General features: G+C 41.1%; 2 protein-coding genes across 4 annotated transcripts; one reads left to right on the forward strand and one right to left on the reverse strand.

Moving 5' to 3' along the window:
- The first annotated feature begins 2,822 nt into the window (after positions 1-2,822).
- On the forward strand, positions 2,823-8,024 carry LOC112294490 (uncharacterized). Of its 3 annotated transcripts, XM_024544982.3 has the most exons (7): positions 2,893-3,747; positions 3,943-4,198; positions 5,128-5,395; positions 5,673-6,001; positions 6,274-6,348; positions 6,594-6,731; positions 7,016-8,024. In XM_024544982.3, exons 2-7 carry the CDS (start codon positions 4,136-4,138, stop codon positions 7,529-7,531), a joined length of 1,389 nt encoding a protein of 462 aa, XP_024400750.1. In that variant the 5' UTR covers positions 2,893-3,747; positions 3,943-4,135; the 3' UTR covers positions 7,532-8,024. The 3 variants fall into 3 exon arrangements, with proteins under 3 accessions (XP_024400749.1, XP_024400750.1, XP_024400751.1); XM_024544981.3 differs by lacking the exon at positions 3,943-4,198 and having other exon boundaries at positions 2,823-3,747; XM_024544983.3 differs by lacking the exon at positions 2,893-3,747 and having other exon boundaries at positions 3,943-4,975.
- A 619-nt stretch (positions 8,025-8,643) lies between these two features.
- Positions 8,644-13,962, reverse strand: LOC112294489 (uncharacterized). Its single transcript, XM_024544979.3, has 8 exons — positions 13,336-13,962; positions 12,833-12,988; positions 12,618-12,722; positions 12,369-12,479; positions 11,590-12,208; positions 10,816-11,363; positions 9,619-10,686; positions 8,644-9,312 (listed from the first exon to the last, which is right to left on the reverse strand). Exons 1-8 carry the CDS (start codon positions 13,960-13,962, stop codon positions 8,953-8,955), a joined length of 3,594 nt encoding a protein of 1,197 aa, XP_024400747.1. The 3' UTR covers positions 8,644-8,952.
- Between the last annotated feature and the right edge of the window lie 1,878 nt (positions 13,963-15,840).

The following is a 15,840-nucleotide window of genomic DNA, read 5'->3' on the forward strand; positions in this document are numbered from 1 at the left end:
ACAAAAAAGGATTTAAAAAGAAAGAATGGCATCAAATTAATAGCAATCTACTTGTTTTTTGTGATAACTTTAAGACCCAAAAAACAAGTAGATTGAAAAACAAAGAAGAAGAGGAAGAAATTAAACAAGAAGGAAAAAAAAATGAAAAATAAAAAGGAAAATCACGTGATTTTTCAGGAAAAAGTTCAAATTCTTCACACACAATATTTTACTGCTCAGGAAGTACATTTGCTAAAATCTTGAAATAAAATAGTTTTCTAACAAATATTCCTTGATAATCGGGTTTTAGCTGATTTTTTTGAGTAGCAGATTCTTCCACAATGTGCCTCAAAAAGTACACCGAGCAGCTAATATCAAGCATACAAATTTTCCTGTATTTGTATCATTAGTGAAAGCTTTGGAGAAATAAGGGTGTTGCAAGAGAGCTATTCTAGCAATATTGTATACTGAAATTCTCTCCTTTCAACATTTTCTTTCTCCTACATACCCACTCCACACAACCTCTTCTTCCAACTTTTCTTTCTTGTTTTTTCAATCTACAATTTGTTTCATTTTTCATTACTAATTTTAAAGATTCTTTGTAATAATTGATTAATTTTTTTTATACTCAGATAATTACTAGGATGACAATTGAAATTTAAATAGAAAGCACCCTAAAATGCTTAATAAAGAACAATTTATTGGTTTTCGTACATAAATATATATATATATATATATATATATATATATATAATATTTAGCTTTGCTCATTTAAACTATTATACATGAACAAAAGCAGATTACTTCATTTGTATCCTCGATGTTAGTAACTAAAAATTGGTTGTAAATATGTTTGAAATTTTGATGAAGAATATCATCAGTAACATATATTTATTTTATTTTTAAAAATAAATTCGTGTAATTGAACATGATATTCACAATACTATCTAAATTTATATTGTAATTAAAACCTTGCTGATATTTTCTTGTCAAGAACATTATGTCTAAAAACTCTATAATTAAATAAAACAAAAACATTTAACTCGTCTTAAATTAATCTTTATTTCATCATAAGAAAGATTAAAACAACATATGTGTGGCAATGTCAAAAAGTTTCTTTGGTATATAACAAAGTATTTAGTATGTTTTCTTAATATAAATATTTATGATTTTACAATGGTACTACTTAAATATTTTATTATATTACATTAAATAATATTTTATACTTTATATTTAAATAGAAAAATATTACTGTAAACTCTTACAAAACTTCATGTATGAATATTTAGTTAGTTTTTTTTAATCAAAGTACAAAATAGTAGGTAAGCTCTTTTATGAAGAACACACACACATATACATATATATATATATATATATATATATGTAGTTGTATTTGATTTATCAAAAATAAAATTTGTAATTTATTTAAAATATAGACCACTTTATTAATTTTATTAATTTGAATTTGAATTTAATAAAACATGTCCAATAAGAATAGTAATTCAATATACATTGTATGCAATGCATGCATATCCACAATCACACTAATAATAAGTTTTTACTGAATATCTTCTTAATCTTTATAAAAAAATATAATAGATGAAAAAATCATAAGAAACAAAATGTTTCGTAGTCATATGTATTTTGAGGTGATGAATGCAAAAGCACATTGGATTGTTTAGGTAACATGGAAAAAATTAAATGAAATATAATAACTATATTTTTAAGAAACCCAAAGCTTTTAATCCATATCTTCATACAACTCAAAAATTACATCCTTGCTATAATAAGCGGAAACACACTAAGTTGAAATGCATTTTAACCACATGCACGAAATCATAAACTACACAATGATTATAAAAAATAACCAATTACTAAAATTTTAAAAGAAAATATGACATAGTGTCTTAATTTTAATATATTTTATAAATTTTTAAATGAACTAGAACTTTACATGTTGACACCACCATTTTCCATTTAGTTTAGATTGAAGGTTGTCCAGTAATTTATACCACTGACTGTAAAGCTAGTAATTTGATGTCCTTTTTATTTGAGAAAATGAAAAGAAAAGGAAATAAAAGAAAAATAGGGATGTAAGCTTGTTCAAAATTGCATTCCCAAAGTAAAAAACTTTGATTCCATTTTCACAAAAAAATCAAAATCCCATTTAACAAATTAAGCAAAAGTATCCCACACCAAATAAAAAACGTATATGTTAATACCATCAAAATCCCATTTATAAATCCATTAAATAACCATGTTCTTGGATCCCTGTAACAAGAATCATGACACGAGATCTGAGAACTTAAATATCTTACATTTTTTTTTTCTTGTTATTATTACTATTACCCCCCCCCCCCCATCAAAATCTACATCAAGCTCAATAAACGAGGGACTGAATATTACAAAATAAACATAATGTTCCTAAAATCATGTTGTATAGTATGGGTTTTTACTATCCTAATTACCATAGCCAAAGAGGGAAGTCCACGGTAGAGGGGGTAGAAAGGGGAGGACGGTGATTGGGCTAGTGTTGCCAAAACGAGCTAATCCCCCACCACCGTGGGTTTCAACCACGAGGTGGGGGGGGTTATAATATAAAACTTACTCGTCCCCAAAATTGGGATTTGCATTGTGAGAAAAGCTCTAAAATATGAACAGAATCTGTAGCGTGATGGGCAAGTTGGGGCCTGAAAATTGCAGCAGGGATACGACAGTTCCGCTCAGGGACGAGGCCCGTTTCGGCTGGAATCTGAGCTCGAAAGGAGCGGCGCGGATGTCGGAATCCGTAGGCAGGCGGCCGAGATGCTGCTCCCCGAGCTCGGTGTGGGGGAGGGGGGTCATTTTTTTTCCCACTCCCGCCCCGCGGGGTTAAAGAATTCCGCGCTCATACTTTCACTGTCTGTTTGTGGTGGTGCTATTGTTGTGGATTGCAGCCTAGCGCTGGTGGTGTTTGTGCGCAATCGTGCTGGATCGCGAAGGCAGGGACCATTGCAGACGGAAAGCAAGCTTATCAGTACCACCTCCCACCCCGCCCTTAGCCACTACGATACTTGCTTAAGCCTGCACTTGGACGTTGCTGTTTGGACGTTGAACTGGTGTAGTGTTATTAGTTAACAAGACAACGACGGGGTGGTGGCGAGCGAGCGAGAGGAAGGAAGGAAGAATGAGATTCGTTTTTCTTATTGTTTCATAAATGAGTGAACTACAAATCGGTTGCTCGGAAAAGGTTGTATAGTACGTTACGTCGTGCCGTGTTTCTTCACACCGTTTGGCTGTCGGAATATTAGTTTTCCGGGAGTACGCACCACGCCACTTATAGCTGGCCGCGTACAGAGGTATTGACGACGGCTAGCGTCGCGTATCTCAGGGAAGAGTTTTAGACGGCTGTGTGTATCCCTGACGCTGGTATTTTGGACGGCGAGGGGGAGGAGAGTAAGTGTGTGACAGCGGCGTGGTTTTCTTGGAGGCGAGTTGTTTAGAAGGTTTGGAGTCTCAAGATTTGGTGGTTGGACTCGCGGTTTTTTAGATTTTTTGAGGCGGGAAAGAATTTGCGAGGCTTGTACATGTAGCACGCGAGTAGCAAGCTGCTGAAGATTTCGGGTTGTGACTTTTCCTTGTGGCTAGTGCTGGAGAGTTGTACTTAACGCCGTGAGCGAGATGGCGGGGGGTGGGAATAGTCCTGTGGTGGCTATCAAGTTAACCGGGTCAACGCAAATGGAATCATGGTCGGAACAGAAGCTCTTGGGTGGCGATGTCGTGCTCCAGGTAAATGTTCGGTCTCTGCAGTTCTTTCACCAGGAGTTTTTGTTCTCCCAGGCCGCATTCCCTTCTTGGACAGGTAAACGTGAATCACTTTCCAAAGTCCCGCAGGCGTCATGATGACCCGTTGTGACCTGGTAATGGAGAGCATTTCACTTGTTACTTTCCTGAGTCCAAACCGTGCGGGTGGTCTTTTCGCAGGGAAAATCAGTTGGAATGCGTGATTGGAAACTTTTATGCCTTTTTTCTTAACTACTGGTTAGGTTAGCATTTGCATTCGGCAAGTACATTACACGTTGATTGCTTCGATTTGTGAGCGAATACATTATAATGCGCCTTCTGGTGGTGGCATCTGCACAATATCCTGTGCCTTATATTTCGCGCTCATGAGAACATGCCGAAAACTCTACAAGTTATACTCTTGTCAACTTCAGAACGATGTAAATGTCACTACAACGTGAGTCTCAATGATTTAGAACAATTTTGGTACCAGGTTTTACTTGAAGCTACTCAACAGTACCCTTGTTGCTGGTAGTCTTGTGTATGTGTATTTATTCATCCACCCGTTTCTCAGCGGGTTTGTATTGTCATTTAAGGTTGTATTGCAGTTCATCTCAGCATGCTTACTTAAAGTTCAGTGAAATTCATACTTTACACATTTATTTGAATGTACTGAATGACATTAGAAGATGTCTTAAGTATGAAACTAGTGATTAAAAGCTGGATAAGAAATGTGAAGCCTTTAAAAACGACTGACTTGTTGACTGGGTTAGATTATCCTCGGAACCTTGTGTTCGCTGTTTCACGTTATTGATATGTGAGCTCCATTTTACAGCTTCAATGCAGGATTCATCCTTAGCTCGACCCTTGATTTATCAGATCAGATTTATGATATTAGAATCTACACCTACGTAATATATTTATGTATTAGAAGTAGATTATTTTCAATTTTTTTAATTTAATTTTTTTTGTGATTAAACTCTCTCTCTCTCTCTCTCTCTCTCTCCTTAACGTACTTTGGGAGGTCAACTTGAGGTTTGGATGTTCTCTTCTGATATACTGTCAATGATCAAACCTAGTGAGCTAGAATTTAACACTGATTCAAGTCCACAATTAGTATGCACCAGTAGATACGTGAACATCTTTCACGGAATACTTTCTTTTTGACAACGAACTATTAAATCTGTCTTCATCATACAGTTTTAATTTCAACGGGATATGCCAAAATCATTGGGTAATATTCTATTCGAATCCACAAATCAATCCTGTACCTTTTACAAGTACTGAGAATATTTTAAGTCCGTTGTCGAAATATTGATGTCGAGCTTTGTAACGGCAGTGTTTTATTGTGTCCTTGTCACCTAACCCCAGATGGCTCCTTTGCAGGTCAGCAGCGATAGCGGCGTTATGCTGGTTGCTCCATTTGCTGGTGGAAAGACTGGCCTTATACGTGAACTGAAGAAATTGCACAACGTGTCAGGAGGAGTAAAGATTAAGGTCAAAAGAGGCTCTTCTGTAATTGAGGTTCGATCTAAAGTCGCTGTGGACGACAGTGCTTTGCTGAAGAAGACGTATGTGCTGGTTAGCGCTACTGATAGCAGCCACGTCGCGACATTGGTGGATGCTATGGAACAAGATTGCCTACTTTTGCAAGGTGCACATTCCCAAGATTCTGATTTAAAAACTTTATGTATTTTGTGCTGCATAGCTTGGACCATCTCTGTTCATTTTATTTATTTATTTATTTATTTATTTATTTTTATCAAATTTCGTCTTTTGTTAGCCTGTTTTATATCCATTTAGAAGGAAACGTATGTGAATTATAATATACTTTGACCTTGTTAATTGAGAAATTGAATTTTTCTAATTTCACATGTTCACTGTGTTAGGACTTAAAAGCATGGCTTAAAGGTTCGTGATTGATCGTGCAGACAAAAGTCGTAAGATACTGGAAGCATCCAAGATGGTGAAAGAGTTCACTAAAAAGGATGATTTGCTGGTGAAGTTAAGCAGTATGAAGTTAAATGACAGCTACGTTGCTTATCCCTGGGAGCAAAAGATGATGACTTTCTTACCTGTCTCGGGCTCTGCGATGGTATTTTCCCTCCTCGTCATGCCACCAGCTTTATCACCAAGGGCTCGCGACTACGCCGGTGTTGAGCATACATCAGCTCGAGCAATTGCCTGGTTATCTGCTGCTCAGGCGTCTGGAGTTCCAATCACATTCGTCAATATTCAGACAGAGCCTCTTTTTATGCAAGTAAGTTACCAACCTTGACATAGATTTAATGTTATGTGATTTTTATGTCGAATATAGGATGAAGGAACCCATGGCGTCTCTCTCATTTCGTGATGGTGATGTTGTCTCTTTTAAGTAAGTGCATTCAATTATACGCTTTGGTGCCATCTTTAAACATCTCGATGTGTTTGACTTTGCTATTGAAGTTGCTCCTGGCCATATTCCATGTTCGCTCGTGTCACAAAGCACTTACTAATGATCCTCACTTACCTCGCGGTTGTCTTGAAATGCAGTTTGCAGATTATCAAGTTCCAGGCTACAAACAGGATCCTGCTGTTATTGGCAACAATGGCTGTTACAGATTGCAGGTCAATATGGTTTCGCGAGTTCCGAGTCGTCCGTTGTAATTTCATTGAATGCAATTTGTTTTAGTCGTCCGTTGCAACCACGTCAGAGAATAAACCTCCACCATACCCCCTACCCCCCTTTATTTTATTTTATTTTATTTTATTTATATCACTTTAATCTACATTCTTACATCTCCGATCATCATTAATATCTGTACTAGAGTCAGACAAATGCTCACTGTTACTTGTGCACTATGTTCTTGTAGGATCGAGAAGCCATGGATGTGGACGTTGTGAGAGCAGTACGATTATGGTATTCGCCTGCAGCTGCTGAGCTTGCCATCGACTTGAAACCTGAAGAGAACGAGTCTCGCCTTGGCGTGGGCATCAGCTGCACGGAAGAGGTATATTTCTATTTATTTTTCGTTAGGTTGCGATTTAAGAGTAATAAGAACTCGACATTTATGTTATGTTTTGTAACTGCACTCGCGTCAAAGTATCATCACAGCGGGCATTCACAGATGAGGGTTCCAAAATTGAAGTTCATATCGTTTTAATCTTATGCACCTTTCATAGTTATGGATGCCTTTCCGGGAGATATCTTGTAGGGTCTACTCTGCTTAGAAATATATGATTCTACAACTATCAACCTGAAAGTCATGAGTTTCCGGTCCCACTTTTTATGCAGGGATTTTGCCACGTTTCTTCTGTGGACCCAGGAACAGTGGCTGACCGGGCAGGGCTGTCGACTGTATATCAAGCTGCCTGTGCTGCAGGAAAGCTTCTTGTAATTTCCCGGCTAGGAGGGGAAAAAATTACTCCCTGGTTGGTTGCGTCTTCTGGTTCAATACGGTGTTACGACACTATCTCAATGTCGAATAAGCTTTCGTTGCATCGGCAGACTGGCCAGTCTATCCGTCTACATGTTATGGTGTGGGAGGGTGCCCTCACATCTAACTTGTACAATTCGACTGAGGATAGTTCAAGCCGAGAGAGGGGAGTTCCATCGGCTGCATATACAAGTCGAAATTCCTATAGAAATTCCGAGGGTCATACCTCATACGACAGGTTACCGTTTTATAAATCACACGAGAAGCATTACATGCCGAAGAATGTACAAGATTTTGAAGTGATTAACGACGGTCACGCAGAGCCATCGCTGGCAATGAGTGATTCATATCTGCAGTATAAATATATCAACTGACTGCTCATTCGGTGCCATTGTCTTAAGACAATAGTGGGTTTTGGTGTCCACGGCAGGTGCCCTCGGATTGCGTATTGTACATACTGAACTTCCCAGAGGTCGGGCGGTTCTGAGATGGTGCTGGCAATGGAGATAGTCGGACCTTACAAGTTGTCGAAGCTTGTATGAGTGTTCAAAGCGTACAATATGGCGAAACTTCTCAAGTTGTGTAAATATTACTGTTGTAATTAATTTTCTGAGGTACTTATTTTTCGTTATCTAAAAACAGTGCACGTTTTAGCAATATCTTTTCTCGCACATAAATTACATCAATGGGCCTTGGTTGCGTAGTATCAACATTTAATGACACGAAAGTAGTCATGGATCAAGCAGCCGTAGTTTGAGTCTCCACACTTGTGATTTGGCGAACAAATTCTTTGTACAATGTACAAATATGTACATGTTGCGACTGTTAATTATAATTGGTGTTTACCAACTTTGTTTCACAGTGAAATTCATAAGTCGATTCTTCTTATAATTCTTGCTTTATTTATCATGGATTATTTTCAATACGTGTTACTGAGAATGGCCAATAGTTGTTGCTCTGATTTCATGTCCACTAGTGCACAACTAACTTGGACTTATAGTTACAATGTTAAGCCTGTAACGTGCTTTACTTTAACCAATGTGACCGACACACGCATCTACCACAATTTGCACAAGTGCTGCAATATACAACATCTGTATACATTGTTACCCTGGTACATTGCGTAAGTACTTCCTGCTCCGATCTTTTCTTCCCACACTATTGCGCGCATTTGTTCATGGTGAACGATAGATAGCTGTTGAGGATGATGCGAAGGAGACTATTCGTGTGAAATGTAGGTGCCGCACGACATTATTAAGTGCTCATCAGATGCGCTCATTAATTGGCAGGTGTATTTGGTCCATTTTCACCAATTGTCACTGCTTTACATAGTATTACTATTGTTGGCAAGCGGACGGTTACCAATCGTTTCACAATCCGCCCACTTGGTAGCTGTGAAGTGTTGGGGTTTATTGTGCAGTAATAAATGAAAGCAGGTGAGGTTGAAGTGGGCATTGCTTTGCAACTATTCATTTAGGGGCATATCTGTTCCACATGGTTTGTCAATTATCCAGACAAGGATATTTATATTGTCTGAATAGAGTAAATATGTTACAAAGAGGCTGCGAAATATTCTCCACGCTAGCCAGTTGTAGATGCATGTGCTTGGGAAGGCACATTCCTCAGGTGAAGTATGTTGGGATGGAGGCCAGCGTATGCGACGCTTGAAGGGGTTTATAAAAATTCGGAGGTTTCTAAGACTATAAGACGAAAAATTAGTATACTGCAGCAGGACTGAAGAGAATTCAATGGTTACGGAATGGTTTGATCGGACGTTGCACAACTGATGGAATGTTTAGATGCAACGAGTTGAGTTGACGATATGTGCGAGAGCTGACTTGGGTTTCACCGTCTCCCCATTCTGAGACCTGAGCCCTTTGGTATGTCCTAATGGAGGACCAGCTCGTCCATGAGACGGCAGAGAAGTTCCTTTAAATTTAGTCATAGAAACATTTACCTGTTCAGCAGATATATCAAGCTGGTTCTCAAGCGACCTAAATGGTGCTGACTCAACTCTGGGATTAACGAAGTCGGTGTCGATAGCAGGAGGACGCAGCCATGCAAGCCGGCTCCCGTAGTCGTCATGGGATGCTGGCAAAGATTCAACACGCACGTCGCTCTCAAATTCTTGGTCCACGGGAGCACCTCCAGTTTCCTACGGTTCACAGATCAGGCAGATTGATTACATGATATCCTTGACAATTGAACATAACTGAACACACTATAGTTCATTACTATCAGGTAGGGCAGCGCAATTTGTAACTAAGAACGTGAAACGTAATTTGAACTTTCACTGTCAATTTCAGACCTACTCACATAATTACTAAAAGTCTCAAAGTCGCAGGACAAAACTAAATGGAATCAAGTCATAACAGCAGGGCATGCTGCAAGGAAGCGATGAAGCGAGACTCCACATCATAGTTCACAGAATTCACGTCATAGGAAGTAATAGTGAACATACCCCACGAAAGAGGAACTTGAAGTTCCTTTTGGACACAGGAATGTGGGCCTCAATCTCCTCCCTAAGTTCTGAAAGGCTGGAAGTTTTGGGTACGTTTATGATGCAGATAAGCTTCCCATCAGCTAGGTCACTTGACTTCTCCCATTTCACGTACACATCGATCTTCTCATCCTCGGGTTTTGGCTGAGAATTCTCATTTGCAAATATGCTGGAGGACATCCGACGCGTTGGCCTCCGGGAGGAAGGGAACCTTTGAGGAGACTCTGTAGGCATCAGGGACGGCAGAGAGCTTACGCTGACATCGGTGTAGTATGCGGCCTCGGAGTAGCTGGGTGAGGTAGAGAAGTCGGACACGGACTGATCCAGCTGGCTATCAGCGAAATGCTGAGATCCGTATGAGCTAGACGTCAGACTATACCTACCAGATAGTACTTCAGGTACAGCCTCTTCTGATTCCTTGGCGAACGTATGCACATTGGCCTTTCTAGCGCGTTCTCGATTTTCTCCACAAAGCATAAAAATGGTTTCAATTCTTGCTCTTCTGGCAGCCTCTGCATCATTTCCCCCTGACTGACCGCCATCAAAGAGATCTGTACCCAAATTCAAGAGCACTGGCTCAACAGGGGGTACATCAAGAACTTCGCCACCACTCTCGTCAAGTAACCTCATTGAGCCAATTGAACCAGCTTCTTCAACTGGGTTCTTAATGCAAGTTCGGGCTGGTTCTGCGAGTACTGTGAGTAGACTGGGCACCTTAACCGGTTGGGCAGCCAACCGTTGATCATGCTGGTCCTCTTCCTGAGCCCACTCTTTCGATACTCCGAAAACAAATTCAGATGATGCTGTACAGAGCTTAACCCCCGCAGCAAAGTTGTCTCTTGATGAAGGGCCGTCTCTAGATCCGGATCCTCCACAAGGAAGCAGTGGGCTCCCATCGAGGCCACTGTTGTTAAAGTAGCTTGCAATAGCTGTACTGAGCTGCTCTTCTGGAGAAGCGAACGTCAGGGATAGGTTGGATCCCGCATCCTTGGACCCTTGATTGGCTGGATTTGTGGTATCCGGGGTCACCTGTCATACAGAAAAACAAGCGTATGCTTTTGCATCAACAAGTGAACCATGTACTGGCAATGTTACGACGGCAGCACAGTCAATATTAAGTTGCGACAGCGAGTAGAGAAGAGGGACAGCGTGCCAAACCTGAGTCCAGAACATGGAATGGTCTTTATCAGAAGAACCTTGAGGAGTAACAGACTTCGTAACTTCCACGGACTGAGCGATTCGTTCGTCCTCTTCCGGAATGATGGGCAGCCACCCTTTGCTGCATAGTTTCTCACCCATCCAGTCGTCGGACTCGGGATCCTCTCTCACAGGAGCCGATGGGTTAATTGCATTTGTTTCCGGGCGTAGGGTTTCTTCTTCGGCACTCAGAGATAGCCGTCTTTCCTTCTCTTTAACGAGATTTTTTAAAAGTAGTAGACTAGCGGAATTCGAAGTGAGAGACATTACTTCACAAGGAGAAGTGCTACCATTGTCACGGTCCTGCTTCTGACTTTCCGTGGCGCTGCTGTTGCCACAAGGCTTGACTTTGAGGTCGCATTGAGTATTTCGCTGTCCACTTCTCTCTCCTACAGCTTGCTCAGGTCTGTACTGAGCTATAATTCGATCACTCTCAGCTTGCGCTGCTAAAATACGATCATTCATCAGCTTTTGAATGTCTTGAAACCTCTGATTGCTGATGGCAGATCCTGTAATACCGAAGGACATTATTCAGTATCAGGAAATGTAATAATTCAACGGCCGATGATGATGCAGAACTCACAGCTGCAGAGATATTAAGCAAGGAATCAGAGTACTCAGAATATGCAGGTATTTAGACTCGACCGATGTACGCGGAGGCAAGTTTACAGCAGGGACATGGAAAGTTAAATTTTTTCTAAGCAAACACATATCACAAAATACAAAGACACCTACCGTGGGTTAAGGATGGAACGCGCTTATTCAAATCCTCAACGCCAACTCCCTCTTTAGAATCCGAATTCTCCACACGGGTATGCCCAACGCGGGCGTTGCTGTTGAGATTATATGATCGTTGGATGTGCAAGAGTTCTGCTTCGGCCTTCTCAGCTCGTATCCTCATCAAGTCTATCTCTCTTTGCTGCTGCAAGACCAGGGCTGTGAGCTCCTCGATTTTCTGCTTTCTGGTAGGTGAACTATTCAAGTCCTCGGTATCCCCATCATGAAGGCCTTTTCTTTTCCTCTGTGGCTCTTTCTCAGAGTTCCATCTCTTCGCCTCCTCTCTGAGCTCAGCCAGTTCTTTGTCCTTGGATTCCAACTCCTTCTCCCTCTCTTCCTTCTGCTTGCGTAGATTCTCAATGTATGCATCCTTCTTGGTAAGGCGAGCTTCGAGGATTTGCACTTGCTCAACCCCTGCAGCAGATATTCGACTTTTGCTAGGAGAGTTGGACAGACGGACGATGCACTTAGCTTTCGCCCCATACTCCAAGGTGCAAATGGTCTTGTGGAGATCCCTGATGTCGGGGCTTGCACAAAGAATCATCAGAATCTTAGCTCTGTCGTCCTCAAAGGAATCCTGGGCACAAAACGTGTTAATAGCATATATCAAACAATGTACACACAAGTCCAGAGTGTAGGAAGAAAGAAAACATATCCAGGCCCATCGAGCATGCACTATGAAAATTACAGTGAAAATGTTATGATGGAGACAATGCCACGCATAGGAAGTAACTCACTTGCAGAAGCATAGTAAGTTTGCTATCACGGTAGGGAATGTATGAGTCTCCGTTAGCAATGGCTTCCACGACTCTCTTGAGAGCTCCATTGCCTTGGTTAATTTTTCCTGTCTAATAACCAGGAACAATTTCAGTTTGCGTGGTGAGCATTACCCTTCCACGTCTGCGATCGGCTGAGAACGGCAGAGGGATTATCGAGCTACAGAACATCTTTTAGAGGTTGATGAGGTCAAGGATGAGGTGAATCACCTGCATCTTAAGTTCTCTCCCCAAACCTGCTTGTTCCACGTTTTCAGAGCCTGCCATATCCACAAGAACTAGCTTGCCGCCAACTTCGGGTACATCAAGTGTGACCTGCATCCACGAAATGCGTATTACCAGGAATTGCTGCTGAGGTGCAGACACAAATTTTCAAATGAAAGGCTGACTTAGGATGAGACGAGCTAAAGACTTGTTAAATTTACCATGCAGTGACTACGGGAGCTTCGATCATTGCAGTTGGTGCTTTTCACCACCCGCCGCCCCTCTACTTTCGAAATCTCTTTCAGAAGCTTCTGGGGGTCAGTGCCCGATATCGAAATGCATGTCTTCACTTTCTTCCCCATGACTTCCAATTTCACCTGCAAGATAAATAAGTTGAACAGTTCGATTCCTCAATGCATTGCACAAGTGATTCAGACCCCTGAGACTGGTTGGTACACTTGAGACACAGCAAGTAGAAGTTACATCCACTCCCTGTGAGAGCAACAACCTAATGGATTTTCCGAGGATAATAAACGTCTGAAAAAGATGTTATAAAGAATTGATGTACTCTGTTTCTGAGCTATGAGCGTGATTGGCATGATACACGATCAAAAGCTGAAAGCGATTCGAAATCTGGCAGTGACGATTTTTGGCCAATTGTACAATGCTCTCACTTACTGCAAATGACGTGTCCATACATGCGTATCAGGGTAATTTAACTAACCCGTCCCCCGCTACTCCCACTCATCTTGAACAACGTCCCAAACCCTGATTTCGGAGCGCTGACTCCTGCCAGTAAATCGTAAATTTCCTCATTGTATATCTCCCACACAGTCGCCCGGACCTCTATGCTTTTGTCTGAAATATCATCATCATCGTGAGATGCTTCATGGGTCATGAGCTGCGACAAGGCATGATACGCCACACCCTTCTCATGAGCAGCACCAAACATGGTGTAACTTTTCCCGGCACCTGTTGGCCCGTACATCATAATCGTGCAACGTCCACCAGCCTTCACGTCCTCGACACGAGGTTCTACGTAACGTCCATAAAAGGTTTGCAAATTCTCCACAGCTGCAAGAGATACGCCGTCGAGGGAGAACTCGCGGAATCCATTGCCTATTCCTTCTGAACGCACTGCAACGCGCGAATGTGGCAGAACCCGAATCGCGCTCTCCTTGTCAAAACCTTCTGGGTGTTCACGGATTCGCCCCACAACCTCCACAGGGTGACTTCCAGTACGGGACGTCTGTCTATCCATGAGAGGCTGCATTGGCTTGCCCTTGCCAGTGGGCGTGTTCCCACCCGCATTGCATTGCACCCTTTTCTCCTTCGGCTTGGGAGACATCATCGATGCTGCGGCGCCTGACGAATCTGATTCAATTGCGGCAGAAATTCAATCCCAACCTCCAGCAGCCACCGCAGGAACTACAAGGGGAAGGTCATTCCAAGACAATGAGTTATCAAATCCCGAGAGGCCGAAGCATGAAGCAGTATCTCGGCCCTTGTCCCCACATCAGGTCCATAACCCAATTCCTCAACCGACTCCAAACTCATAAGCCTCGTTCACCACCAGCTTCCGAATCCAACATGACACAGCACTCCACAAAGGAACACGTTCCCAATGCCCACCACCTTCACATTCAGCAACCAAGGCACAAAACTCACACACAAACCAGCACGACCAGATGGCGACACGCTCACATTACTCATCGAACCATCACTTACACCGACGAGGATCCAACCAAGGGAAAGAAAAAAAGTTCAGAACAGGGTCAGAGCTCCGACACAAAGCGCGATGTCGGAAGCGCAACAATGAGGAAAATTCAAAGTAGGGCTAAATCAGCGACCTAAGGACTAGACCCAACAATGTGGAGCCTGTACAGAGCTGAGAGAGGGGCGGCAATGCCACGATGAGGCGCCGGGGGGACTTGGCCATGATGACGAAAAAGAAGAAGAAGAAGAAGAAGAAGAAGCAGCGGCGAGACAATGCGAGTGAGAGAGCCGTTGAGAAGCAGGCCTTTGGCTTTGGCGACGCCCTCCATTTTTCCATTCTCCCACGTCAAAATTCAAACCCGCCTCGGAAATGGCACCACCCTCGAGTCTTTTTCTTCAATTTGATGGCGCTGGGGCCAAAATTAGAGGACGATGTCCTCTAATCCTGCCTTTACACCTATTGCTGTGGCATTTTCAAACACATATTATTAATGTTGTTGTTGTCATTGTTGTTATTCTCGGTTGTCTTTCTTAAAAGTAGAAGTTGGTATTTACAAAAAGGGATGAACGTTATTCCAAGTCGTTGGTTCAAATAAGTTTAGGAATATTAATTGCAATCTTGTGCATGTGGGTTTTGTGTTTGCAATCCAAAGTCTATTTACATGTCTGATGTTCACACAATCAACTGCAAAGTCTTTTTTATAAAGTATCATGAGTCATGAAATGAGGTTTTCAAGATGCAGAAGATTTTATCACATGTAAGTTTTTTTATTTTTATTTTTATTTTTTTAAATCTCAAATTATCTTTGTGTTAGATGACCTGGTTACTGTGTGGTTTTAAGATGTCAATTATTAATTTTTGTTTTGGTAGTGGTTGTTTCAACATTCACTATTTCATTTCTTGATGCTCATAAAATTAATATACGTAGTTTCATTTGGTTCTTCAAAAACCTTTGAAGAATCAAGCAATTCTTACAAGATAGCATGTTTTATAGTGTATATTTTGGAATGTCATCTCATAATGTAAAATTGTCATGCAAAATTATTTTTTCTCACATAATTTTACAATCTTGTTGACACATTTATATATATATAGACCAACATATATATATATATATATATATATATAGACCAACAAATTAAAGAGCAGGGGCCAAGCAGCCAACCTAATAATAATGACAAAGTTAATGTGAAGTTTTTTTTGAATGCAACTCCTGCACAAATGTTGATGTCAATTAACACCAATATTGATGATACAATAATCCACCAATATTCCAATGTACAAATGTGATGTGCTGATGGAGTCTTGCTTCTGTACAATGTTAAGCAAGACATTTCATTACAATGGGAAATAACCGACCATGAGCTTACTCTTTATTTACATTGAACAGCATAAACAAAATTCCCTAGCAAAGAAGATTTAGTTACTGACCACATGGAAATAACATGGCAATTCAAAAACTCATAATCAGCAACATTAACTTCCAATCATAGCCAAAAATCAATCTCTTGT

Source organism: Physcomitrium patens, chromosome 17 (assembly GCF_059467195.1).
Source record: "Physcomitrium patens ecotype Gransden chromosome 17, ASM5946719v1, whole genome shotgun sequence".
NCBI classification, from domain to species: domain Eukaryota; kingdom Viridiplantae; phylum Streptophyta; class Bryopsida; order Funariales; family Funariaceae; genus Physcomitrium; species Physcomitrium patens.

What these genes read in the sequence shown, in the direction of transcription:
- LOC112294490 (XM_024544981.3), top strand. Translation starts at nt 3,640, where the DNA reads ATGGCGGGGGGTGGGAATAGTCCTGTGGTGGCTATCAAGTTAACCGGG. An exon ending in AGATTGCCTACTTTTGCAAG is followed by an intron (nt 5,396 to 5,672) that starts GTGCACATTCCC and finishes TTGATCGTGCAG; the next exon opens with ACAAAAGTCGTAAGATACTG. An exon ending in GCATCAGCTGCACGGAAGAG is followed by an intron (nt 6,732 to 7,015) that starts GTATATTTCTAT and finishes CTTTTTATGCAG; the next exon opens with GGATTTTGCCACGTTTCTTC.
- LOC112294489 (XM_024544979.3), bottom strand. Translation starts at nt 13,962, where the DNA reads ATGATGTCTCCCAAGCCGAAGGAGAAAAGGGTGCAATGCAATGCGGGT. An exon ending in CGTTCCATCCTTAACCCACG is followed by an intron (nt 11,364 to 11,589) that starts GTAGGTGTCTTT and finishes TCGGTATTACAG; the next exon opens with GATCTGCCATCAGCAATCAG. An exon ending in ATTCCATGTTCTGGACTCAG is followed by an intron (nt 10,687 to 10,815) that starts GTTTGGCACGCT and finishes TCTGTATGACAG; the next exon opens with GTGACCCCGGATACCACAAA.